This window comes from Centruroides sculpturatus, unplaced genomic scaffold, assembly GCF_000671375.1.
Source record: "Centruroides sculpturatus isolate CEXI.00-Female unplaced genomic scaffold, Cexi_2.0 scaffold603, whole genome shotgun sequence".
NCBI lineage: Eukaryota > Metazoa > Arthropoda > Arachnida > Scorpiones > Buthidae > Centruroides > Centruroides sculpturatus.
Window position 1 is genome coordinate 128,622 of NW_019384857.1, and position 12,971 is coordinate 141,592.

The 12,971-nt window shown below is 27.8% G+C and overlaps 1 protein-coding gene across 5 annotated transcripts in view; it reads left to right on the forward strand.

Moving 5' to 3' along the window:
- The window catches only part of LOC111630584, an 84,958-nt gene that overhangs the window by 33,393 nt on the left and 38,594 nt on the right, over window positions 1–12,971 (forward strand). For all 5 annotated transcript variants that reach the window (XM_023374697.1, XM_023374701.1, XM_023374698.1 and 2 more), the window contains exons 5-7: window positions 1,741–1,856; window positions 9,489–9,545; window positions 11,699–11,875. In XM_023374697.1, coding sequence (XP_023230465.1) covers window positions 1,741–1,856; window positions 9,489–9,545; window positions 11,699–11,875 — 350 coding nt within the window. The remainder of the gene's footprint in view (window positions 1–1,740; window positions 1,857–9,488; window positions 9,546–11,698; window positions 11,876–12,971) is intronic.

The window sequence follows — 12,971 nt, forward strand, 5'->3', positions numbered from 1 at the left end:
GATTAAAAATTTAGAATGATTTTAATCACTGTATTTAATCACAAAATTTAATCTCTAAGTCTAAACAAATGAAATAATAGTATAAGCTATGTCAAGTAAACTGACCAGCTACTGATAAAACCATGTTTTATGATGATGATTAAATTTATAAATACCAGAAAGAATTTGGCAATTTTATTTTTTAAGTTTTTTAAGTTTGAACTAAGTGAAGTTGCTAGGAAGAATCCCACAAAAAATTTAATAATTAATAATTCGGAATTGTATTTTTAGAAGGAAAAATTATATTTAATATGTTATGATTGAATATCAAATTCATTAAAAAGTTTCAAATTGTGAACAGAAAATATTAAGAAATAAATCATAAATTGTTAATGCTAATTGTTAAATAATATCTGAACAGTTTAACAGACATTGTAAATAGAATAAGTATTATGATGTTGACTGACAGCACATTATATTTAATAGTTAACCAAGAATCAAGTATTAATTAATAATACTCTAATTTGTCTTAAGAGCTAACTCTATCTGAAAAAATTGCAAAAAATACAATATAGTAAGTAAATTATTATTTTTGATTTATAAGATTACAAATAATACTACAGGTAACCCCCGTATAACATGGCACTTCTATAGCATGGATTCACTCTGACACGGTTCGAGAATTGGGTAAAACCCTCGCACAACATGAAATGTAATAAATTTTTACATACTTAAGTAATAATAGTTTTTGAAAATTATTATTTTCGTGAACTATTAGTACTTAAGTATGTAAATTTTCTTTTCTCACCCTCTGTCGATACACGTGGTCCTTCTTGAAATTTGTTTCAATGTTGTCAGATCTTGACGCTTCTGCTTCTGATGTTGCCAAATGTTTTCCCCTTATTCCATACTTGCTTTATTCTTCATAAGTGCTTAGCACCATATAAGGAAATTTATAAAGACCTTTTAACTAGAAGCAAGCAATCTAAAATTACATACATTTTGCAAAAGGTAAAGCATGGATCTGAAGATAATGCAGAAAAATGCTCAGAGGATAAGGATAACTTGCCAAAAAGAAAACGCTCTCGGTTAATTAATAGTGTTTTTAGTGATGACGAAGAAAACATTGTTTAATTTATATTAATATGTATCGCTTAAGAAAATTTTAATAAAGATATTTATCTTAATTATGAAAATATAATAGCATGTTTTTTAATTTTTGGAACCTAATCCTCCTTTTTGTATTAGTTCTTTGTTTCGTATAACACGGATTCGCATAACATGGCAATTTTTTGGAACATAACTACCGTGTTATACGGGGGTTACCTGTATAACAAAGAATAAATTGTTTGTATTTAATGTTTACATTAGAAACAGAATGTCTTTTAATTATATACAGTTGATGATGATCCAGTAAAATCTATAGCTGAATTGAAGTTCAGAAGACATTTTATATTCTAACATAATTACAATTCAAAACATGTAGCTAAGACAACCATTAAAAGTTTGTAAATTTTAAAAATAAAAGATATAAAATCAAATTGTAGGAAAAACTAAGTATAACATTTTGTGACGTAAGAAGTGACTGCAGAAGTTTTTGTATAAGTTCATAAATGACATGAAATAAATATTGAAACAGAATAACTGTGAGGTTACTAATCAATAAATTAATTTTATTTCTCTTTTTTGTTAATTACTTTATTTATATTTTAATATATAAAATAATACAAAACAAATTGTTATATCAGATAATTTTTGCAGGAAAGTTTTAAATGATTTTCAGCAACATCAACAGGAAGAAGCATTGTCAGCTTATGAAGATGAAGATATTAACTTGGATGAAGCAAGGAAAGGAATGGTTGAGATTACAACTGATGGTAAAGAGAATTAATTTCTCTATAACTATTTTCTTTATAAATTAAATATAAAAGTTTCATACAGTGATTATCTCACATCATATGAGGCATATGTCTTGGACCATACATAGTGAGGAGCCTCCAAATCAGCAAAAAAATTGACATTTCATTTAAAGTTTTTGTTTATATGGTGACAGTGACACTTTGAGTTTTGCATACATACTGTATTGAGCTCATTAGCAAGTGGTGAGTTACATGTTTACTGTTGTCAGCACTGGCTAACAACATTTATGATCACTGCAGGCAGCAAGTGCACTAACAAAGTTACTGTCCTGTGACGTATGTTTTTGATATCATAAGTTTTAAGTGATCTGTTTGATATTGATATGTAACAAATTGACAGATGTACAGTAATAATGAAATATAATAATAATCAAAATTCTCAAAACATTGCATTTACAGTAGAGTGTCGATTATCCGAATCAATTGGGAACTGGGTTGTTCGGAAGATTGATGTTTCGGATAACCGATTATGTACGAAAAAATATATTAATTTATCCCATCTTGACATTTTTTCTCCATGCGTGTCGCTTCGCGTTGAATTTTTGTCGATGTTAAGCCTAACAAAGACTATTGTATCATTAAAAAGTATTTTTTTTATTTTGTACGAACAAAATAAATGTATTGAAAAGTATAAAAACAATAAAAAATTATACTTCAAAAGTTAATTTAGTATCAAAAACATAAAATATTTGAGTAGCCCAGGACATAGCCAAAGATTGCAGCGCCACAGCACTGGCGAAAATTTAAATTTGCCGACTGGAATTCTTTCGGATGATTGACTTTTGGATAATCGATGCTCTACTGTATTTAATTAAGTTTAAATATTTAAAAATATTTAGGTGGAACCCCAGACTTTTTGCCTCAGGCATTTCAAATGCATAAACTGCCACTGCCTATATAATAAAATTTTATATCTTATTTTTAAGTTAACATCGTTGCTTACATTTGTTGGATTCATCAGATCTATTGTTTTATTTTTTTCAATATTTATTATCTCATCTTTTCTCATGGCAACTTAATAAATGAACATTTTATTATTATTTTTTAATCCTATTTTATTATCACAAGAACCAAAAAACTTATTACTAAGTGTATTCGTCCAACTTTATATTGTATTCTTTATCATTATTGGATCTATTTACATACACAAAGAGTGTTCCAAAAGTTTTGTCATATCAGCTTGAAACATCTCTTAGCACCATGAAACTGTCGGTGCATTTAGTAGCAACAACTGTGATCATGTTTAAACTCCAACAGGTAGTGTTCATAGTTAGTCTAACTGCACAGTCAAGATTTGTTTACATAAAGATAGCTTTATTGTAAGACTTGACTACAGAATGATTTTTTCTGAAAAATTATTCTGTAATGTAATTTTATGTACAGTATTGTACATTATTGTAATTTTAGTGTGGTTGTTAAAGCACACTAAAATTACAATAATGGCCACACTTTTGTGGAATTTTACAATAAAATGTTTGGTGTATTTAGTGAGGAATGTCCATTTTTAAGATAGTAGAATGATGATTTTTGCAGTTCAAATAAAAATCATTTTACCTTGAGGAAGAACCTCATTCAGGTCAGCCAGCTGATGCCTCCATGAAGTGATGCTATAAAATGCTGCTGTTCGAAAAGTTATAATGTAAAACTGATGAATTACATATAGGAAATTAGAAAAAATTTTATACATTCTTGTATCCACTTTGCACTGGATTGTAAATTACCATTTAACAGTGTTTGCTTTGAATGTCCCACTCTATGAATGAGCTGCAGGAAGACCACCAGACGGAATGGTGCATCAAAGGAAATGCAAAACAGATACTTAATTGTCATTCATTCATTCATTCATTATTTTTATTGCACAAACAACATGTACATCCTGGTCCCGCAGAAAGAGTTACAAGGGAAATGTTTACATGGATAAAATTCAAAGTACATACGTAAAATTAACAGAATAATCAAATTACAGTAAGATATGTTAGAGAGGGATTCCATCAAATAATAATATTTACATTAAAATAAGTATTTTCATAAATAAAACAGAAACAAAATGTAATGTTCAAAGTGGAATGTTGACGATTATTCTGTATATAGATAATTATACATAATTACAAATAATATTCATACATCTCAAAATGCATCCGTAATAAATTTTGTAATATAACAAAGTAATATGCCAACAAACTAGTGAACAGACAAGTGAATACATAAGTAGAGGACGTGGTTGCTGTATCATCAAATGCAGTGTGTAGCGTCTTTGTAATCCAAAAAGATAATTGGTAGACGAACGAACAGCAATTGGTTAGAAAACGTTACGTTTTATTAGAAATTTTTAAATAAAACGTAACGTTTTCTAACCAATTGCTGTTTGTTCGTCTACCAATTATCTTTTTGGATTACAAAGACGCTACACACTGCACATGAATACATAAGATTATATTTATACATTTTAAGACAAATTAGAATAAGTGTTTTTATATAAAAATGAAATTAAAGATGAAATTGCAAACATATATAAAGAAAGTATGAAAACAAAGTAAGAATTTTGGGTGACGTAACACCAAAGAGCAAGTCCTCAATTGTATATGGTGATACGTGAAAAACGAGAACCTCTTCGCTAGTCTATTGAATGCTTGATAGACATCTTCGCTCTTTAAAAAGTCAGAAGGAACACAAGGCCAGATAATATTTCTTTCCTGGAGCAGGAGAATAAGTTCCAGTTTTTCTTGTTCCAGGGCTACACAGTCGTAAATGTAATGTAGGGTAATGTAATGTATGTAATGTACCATCTTCTACTTGACACACCGGGCACAGGCGAATAGGGCATTCCCTATTTGTAAATTTGAATAAGTAGCTTGCAAACTTTCCATGGTTAGTGAGCAGTTGTGTAGTGTAAAAGTTTGCAGAGAACCATTGTAGATAATAAAAATAATTTATATTAGGAATGAACTGAAAACTGTGGCTATTATGGTAAGAACTCCATCTATTTTGCCAGTCATTTATGGTGTCTTTCCATAGCATCTGCCAAACAATCTGTTTGCTATATCTATCGTATATTATCAGGGCTAAATTATCCTCGGCGGCTACTTTTGCAAGGGTATCTGCTAGTTAATTGTCACAGGTGATTGATTATTTTGGTCTGTATTGGACTTTGATATACCTACAAAGTACCAAAATTGAGTTTTAGTCTTTGGAGACAAGCAGCCAACCCAAGTCAGACAGTCAAGATTGCCAAATGGTCCACTGGATTATCCTTTGAGCTATTGTATTGCTAAACTGTCTAAAAATTTGGTGATAACAATAAATTGGATTGTTGTTCATGTTATATAGAGAAAGTCAGTATCAGTGAATAATAGAATGAGTATTGTTTTCTTTGGAAAATTGGTCAGATCAAGACTGTATTGTTGGAAAAACAAAGTATGTTTTATATCCTTTAATTCAAAATATTTCTAACAAAACTTTCAAATATAGTTTGACATATCTGAAGTTTAGGAGCATCTTCCCCATACACTATGAGTATTTTTTACAGTATTATTTGTATAGTGTTATATCTTTTATGAAACTTAAAAAGTCTACTTAATATATATATACCTGGTATCCATTTTATCTGCAAATATTTCAATTTGATTATACACAATCAAAATGTGAAGTAAAGTTTTAAAATAAGCTTCTAAACAAAGAATACAATATCATATTAGCAGTAATGTGTTAAATTTTTTAACTATTGTAATTAAACTTTATATCTATATTGTAAGTCACCCTCAGCACTAAATAGCATATTCACCAACACCTTATTTTCTGAGAAAAAATATCTATGTTAAGTGAAAATGGCTGTTAAAACTGCATTAATTAAAACTTTGCCATATATATAAAGGGATTGTCACAATTTTGCACATTAATCAAATCTCTTATTAAACAAGGGATACATCTTTTTAAGTCAGAACATAAATTATTTTAACCTGCAATTTGTTGGCAATTGCTAAAATATAATATTTCTGTACATTCCCTTTAGAAAATTAAAACAACATATTGTTGGACTGTAGTTGTTAAATTGCATATCTATAAATTCCCGCTGGCATTCATCTGGTTAGACAACCAGATTAACACCAGTGTCTGTCTGTCCTTCCTTAATGTTGAGAACAGAGTTAGATAAATGAAAGTTGAGACCAGATATGGAAAGCTTAGCTACAGGAGTCCCCAATTAACTATATATAAACTTCCAGTCTGGACCAAACAGTGATATGATTTCAGTTCAGAAATTTTCTCCAGAACAGAATTAAATAGATGACTAGTATGCCTCTGTTGTTATCAGGAAAAGTATGATGTACAGGGGAAAGACATTACTAAAATCAAGATCCTATATTTTAAATTAAGTATAAGGTGCATTGTATAAATTTAAAGACACTAATAGATTTCTGTATAAAACCATTCACACTGGAAAGTCTTGCAAAAATTTATTTGCACGGTTTCAAATTTGCAAACCTTTAAAATTTATTTGTAACTTGCTTGAACTCTCACAAATGCACTCCCAAAAATGATTATTTTTTTATGTCTCAATAAATGGTTAACAACAATTTTAATGAATTATAATCAGTTTGATTAACCCAAAAATATAAAGGCATATAACAGAATTAACTGAAACAATTAATGACATATTAATAAATTATATTTAACAATATCCTAATATCCAATAAAACCTCCTTTGGCTAATTTAGCTTTGTAAATGCAGTCTGGCATTGATTGTATGAATTTTTGGAGGATAGATAAGCTTATGTTTTTCCTACTGACAATTGGAACTTGTTTTAGTTACTCCACACTATTATATTGCTGCCATTTGTTTATACAGCTCTTGTCAGAATCCCTTAAAGATTTTCCATCAGATTAAGATCAGGAGATACAGCTGGGATAATAGGCACCCCATTAGCTAAAATCCATTTGTACTTAGAGTTTGCTGTATGGATGGGATCATTACCTCATTGAAAGATACCAACATAAAACAGATAACAAAACATAAAATCTGAACAATATATTTTTAATTTTATGTAAAATTTATAAAGCAACTTTATTCTTAAATAAAAGTAAAGTAATTTATTTTAAATATTTGCAGAATAGTTTACAAGGCAAGAGTAATCTAATTTACACTAGTTTAGAAATAAAATTGAGTGAAAAAAATGCAATGTATGTTGAGAGAGAAATATATAAATACACTTCAAACAGTGTACAGTAGACCCCCCTATAACGCTTAGATACGTTCCACGCTAACCGAAAATTACGTTGTAGGAATGAGCCAATCGCAGCCCGATAGGTGGGAACTTTACGGACTAAGGCTGTTCGAAAGGTTTTCTTCTATAAAATTAACCGATTCTAGACTAATTCCACTCAACATTTCCAAAATACGTATAATTTTTTGGGAATAATCTGTATAAACTATGCTATAAACAAAAAATTGTAGGATTACTTACACCGTTCGACTACGCCGTTGCTTAAAGCTGGTTTTCATCGCGGAACAGCACGCGAAACGACGGCCGCAATTTCTGATAACGAATTTTTGGCGGAAAAATAACTTGACCTTTGGAGACATCATTAATATAAATAATTTTTATGGACGTTGAATAAGAAGTGTTTCTTTCACAAGAAATGTATAAAATTAGTGCTGTATTAGACTTACGGTACCTAATTTACATACTGTGCAGACGATAATAAACTCAACTTACTAGCCTAAAATCTCCGTAGCGTGTTGCCAGGCGGCAGAAAGCATATATATAATTATAATAAAGTTACAATAAATTAAGTTAATATATAATTATATATACAGTACCTAATTTATATATAATTAATATATAATTATATGTACAGTACCTAATTTATATATAATTTATATATAATACTAAACAGACGATAGCAAACTCAATTTAGCCGCTCCGTAGCGTGGCGCAGGGTCGGAGGAAAGTAGTTCGGCTGCTCATCCACTATTGGTCCAGACTCTATCAATCTTGTCGCGAAACGACGTTATAGGAGGTACGTTATACGAAAGTTGCTACAATTTTTTCGCTACGTTATAGGAATTGTCGTTATAGGAACGTACGTTACAGGGGGGTCGACTGTATGTATATATTTCTCTTCATTGGAACATTGTAAATGAAGACCCCCCCCTTTTGTAATGAACAAATTTTTTTTTTACAGATAATCTTCCTCCACAGACGCTTATGTTGGATTAATTTTATGCACAAATTTGAAACAAATATTAATCAAATTAAATTCTTTATTTAATAATGATATAGTTTTCAAACCAATACATTTAACTTCTATTCTACTTTTACATTTAATAATGATAAATATGAAACAGCTAAAGAACTGTTTTTATTGTGTGTAGAAGTTTAAATGTAAAAATTAAAAATACATTAAATTTTATTATATTTTTTTGAAATAATTAGTAATTAGTAATTGAGGTGCATTAGCACAGTTTGCTTAAAAAATCTTATGTTACTATGCTATAAATTTCAGGAACTTTTTATTTATTCATGAAATGTAGCTTTTGATGTAAATGAACTTTTACAGCAGAAATGTTGGTCTTGATTTCAGCATCTGGATTTACAATTTTTTCAAGATTTTAAACTTTTTTCTCTCTAAGTACTCACCAGTGGCTGACTGAATAAAACCACTGAACATTGATAGTTGGTCATAGGTTTGTGCCTCACCTCACCAACAATTTGCCATATGAAATTTTCCAGGTTTAAACCTTCACTTTTCAAACATCTAAATACAGGCCAGTTTTCCATAATAGTCCTTTTGAGAGGCATTCTCCCTTAGCAGATTGTACATAGACATATTGCTATAACTAAATAAACACTCAAATTAATTTCAAAAATATGAAATTATCAAGCACACATCAAACAAAAATTTATTATTTAAAGAATATGCATTTATATTATGTGAATTTAGATAATCAAATAATGAACAAAAAACAAAATAATCCAGATCTCAGTTTTTTTAAGAAGCATTGATGCTTCTTAAAAAAAGCTAAGTTTTAAATCAATTTGAACAGTTTTGAAATTTATTTTATTTTTTTAAAGTTTTTTACAGAAATTTTTGTTATGCTGTTATATTTTTGATATAGTTAATTTTTTAAATTATACTACATTATTTATGTTTTTATTATTATTCTTTTCACCTTAGTGGTCATAGATCCTAATAAATGGTATGGTTGTTTTATATAGGAATATAACTTCCATAATTAGCAAGTATTAATTATGTAAGAAATCTGACATTAATGAACAAAATAAATTACTGTGTTTTTATAGCATCAGAACTGTAAAACAAAGCAATTACTTTTAAGTTATTTTGTTTTGTTTTTTTTAATTAATAGAAGATTGCTGATATTATTCATGTATTCAATAATTTTTTATTTCAGTATTATTATTATATTAGACTTACTGTAATTGACATCTAAAAAACTTAATTTGTTGAATGATTTGGAAGCTTTATATTTATTTTCTGTTATTTAATATTGAATTTTATAAAATATATTATAAAAATATAAAATATCTGATTGCTGTATTTCTTTCTTTTAATATAAAGTAATTATTATTGTAGATGGTGCTATTGTTCGAAGAAGCAGTAGAAAACGAAAACAAGCCCAATCATTAAAAGGTATTGTTACTTATTTAGTAATTGATATAACAGAAGACTGAAAATGTCAAATGATAGTCTTGTTTAATTTATTGTTTTATATTTATATTGTTTTTGTTGTAAATGCATTAATATATTCAATACCTGTATGTTTATTACGTACTTATTTGCACTTTTCTTAAAGTTTTTCAGTTTTGTTATATCATATTTTATACATAATGCTTTTAATTCTTGAAGATAATTTGTCTCTTATTATAATACCATATGTCATGTACACATGTACACAGATTATTATTTAAATCATAAATAATAATCTGTGTTCTGACATTCATAATAAAAATACTGAAATATTGTGTTATGTCCACATGTTTATTACATCTGGCATTTTAGTAATTGGTGTTGTTGTACATTTAAAAGTTTCAATAATTTAATAAATATTAAATGCTATTATATTTTTAAATATTTTAAGAAAAGTCTATCATTCATAAAAAAAATATTAGCATATAGTAAAATATTAACTACAGTGATAAATTGATATATAAATATATTAAACATATTCAAACTTTATTGTATTACTCTTATCTGTATTGGTTGATTTAAAAAATAATAATCTTTGATTGATTGATATAGAGATATTTGTTGATCATATATGTATGTATCAGTCATATATAAACTGGTTTATAGATTAGTTGATTTAAAATACATATATTTGAAATAATAAATATCTGAAACTAATATTTATTTTTATTCTTTTATATGCATATTACAATAAAGATTTTATTGATAGAATAAGGCAATATATTGAGGGAGTATGCCTCCAAGAATTCCTTTATTTAAGTGTTAGATGCATAAAGTAAATCCAATTAATCGCTTACAAATATTGGACAAACTGTCAGTGATCAGTGATTTTATTTACTTGGCCAATGGTGCTATAAATAAAGAAATACAATACTTTATAACTTTACAATTTAATTATAATTATATAATTTTATATATTAAAACATTTGTTTGGAGTAAATTATGACTTTTTAAAGACTTTCTTCAATCAGGAAAATAAAATAACAGTAAATATTTAATATTATTATAGATTTATAATTTGCCCTAGGAATTTATACAGTTCAAATAGCAAGAAAATTAATTCTTGATCTTAACATTCTATTAGAGCTTGATACAATTCAGGCATGAATAGAGAGAATTTAAAATTTATATAACAACTAGATAGATGACATCAAGACAATGTTTATTGATGTAGTTAGCCTGTGTGAGCAGTTTGAGCACTAATGTGTCACAAATGAAAGATTATAAGGATTTATTGTTGAGAAATGAAAAAAAATATGATGAAAAGTAAAGATAAAAAAGAAAAGTGTAATAAAGAAATTAAACTAAAGTAAAATAAATGAAACCAAAGTAAATAAATAAAGTAAACTAAAATAAAAGAATAATAAGATAAAATCAGTTTGCATTTAAGCAGGAAAAGTCTTCGATAAATTGGAGTCACTCATTAAAAGCAGCCGTGTTTGAGATTTTGTCCAGTCTCAACTGAGAAAACTGTGTGTGAAACATAATGTCATTGAGATTCTTGACACAACTAAAAAACATATATTTGAAACAGTTATGCAAAAATTGAAAATTTCCAATGGGATGAGAATGTAACTACTGACACATTAACGAAAGGAAATGACATTTCCTTTAAATCAGTACAGGCCAGGCATGCAGTTACAGCAGAGGCAATTGAAGAGCTAGGTAATGTGGCACCATCTAGTGGGGATGAGGGATGTAAATCTGGTTCCTTTTTTTGAACTCGGATGACTTTTCTGTAGTTCAGCCGAAATTCATAAAACTCTGGAAAATTATCAGGCAACTGTGTGGCTTTATATTCCAAAAAACAGCACTAAAAAATGTCAAAATACTTTTTTGTTATTAAGTGTCAAAGAGACAAAAGTTGACACTTTTGTTTTTTGAATATATCTTTTCTCAGAAATAATTTTTCAAAAAGTAATTTATGCACACATCAGGGTTCTACTGAGCATTTTGACACTAAAATCATCAATATCTAACATGGGGATTTTGTTTTTTAAATTGGACAGGAAAGTGCAAATGTTACCCCAGAAGCCTGGACAAATATACTGGTATATTTTTAGATTTTGATATATGTTTTTTTCTTTTCATTTCAGATTATGAAACAGGTAATTTAAAACTTGAATTAGGAAGTGATGAGGAAGAAGGTGATGGTGAATTTGAAGAAGAGGAATGCCAATCTCCAGTGAATAAAAAAAGTAAAAGTCGGGGGAGACCAAAAAAATTCTCACAGAATTCAACTGGTCCAATGCAGCTTTCATTAATGCAACCTGGTATGTCATTTGCTTTATAATTTATAAATTTGAAATGATATAATAAACAAATTTATATGTATTTGTCCAAAAACATTGTGTAAGTTTTATGTTAAAAAGAAATATGGGATGAAAGAATGCATTTCTGTTCTGTTTGCCTTAAAGATATAGCATTGTCTTCTTTCTAATATTTTGATTTTTTTTTTACTAGTTATTATTATTATTTGAATAACTATTTCTATGACAAATATAAATTATTCAAATAAACTGATCTTACGATAGTGATATTTATTTATTGATTGATTATATTGTTATAAATGAGTAAATTTCAACATTAAAATTTCAGTCATATCAAAAATATTCATTGACTGTTTTACTTGACCTATAAGAACCTATTATTATCAATAGTTATAATACTGTCATTACATAAAAAGTTTGTGGTATGTAAATATGAAATTTTGATTATGCTTATTAATTTCTGCAGTTATAGATGTGGCAGTCTAATTTAGTGTATTTTGTTTAATCAATCATCAAACAAAATTGTATATTTTGTAATATTTTTAAAATGGAAAAATTTTGTATTGTCTTTGTGTTTTGTATTTTGACAGACATATAAAATACAAAATTTTATGTGTCTGTCAAAATACAATATACAAAGACAATAAAAAAATTTTCCATTTTAAAAATATTACAAAATGTAGTTTATTTTTACAATTTATTGTTTTAATTTGAAATGGTTTTAGTTTAAACCAAGATTACACTTAATTGAAATTTTTATTAACCCACAGTAACAGTTTTAATATTTTGTTATGGATAATTGTAGAGTTGAGATTGACCAAGATACTACTATAAACTAGTATTTGTCTTAAAAAAAAAAAAAGCTGTAAACCACATTTTCCTTCATTAAATCCCAGAATTCAAACAACTCAAGGGAAATAAAAGTGCAGTTAAAAGTAAGCCCTGGATTAAAAAGCATGGAAAAAATGTTGAAGCAGTACAGTGTCTAGAGTAATATAGTTTAGAGTGGCAAATAAGGAGTTTAAAAATTCTACCTCTTCAAATTTTCTAGAGTTGGACAACACTTTATATTCCAAAGTTTAAGGAAATTTACTCATTT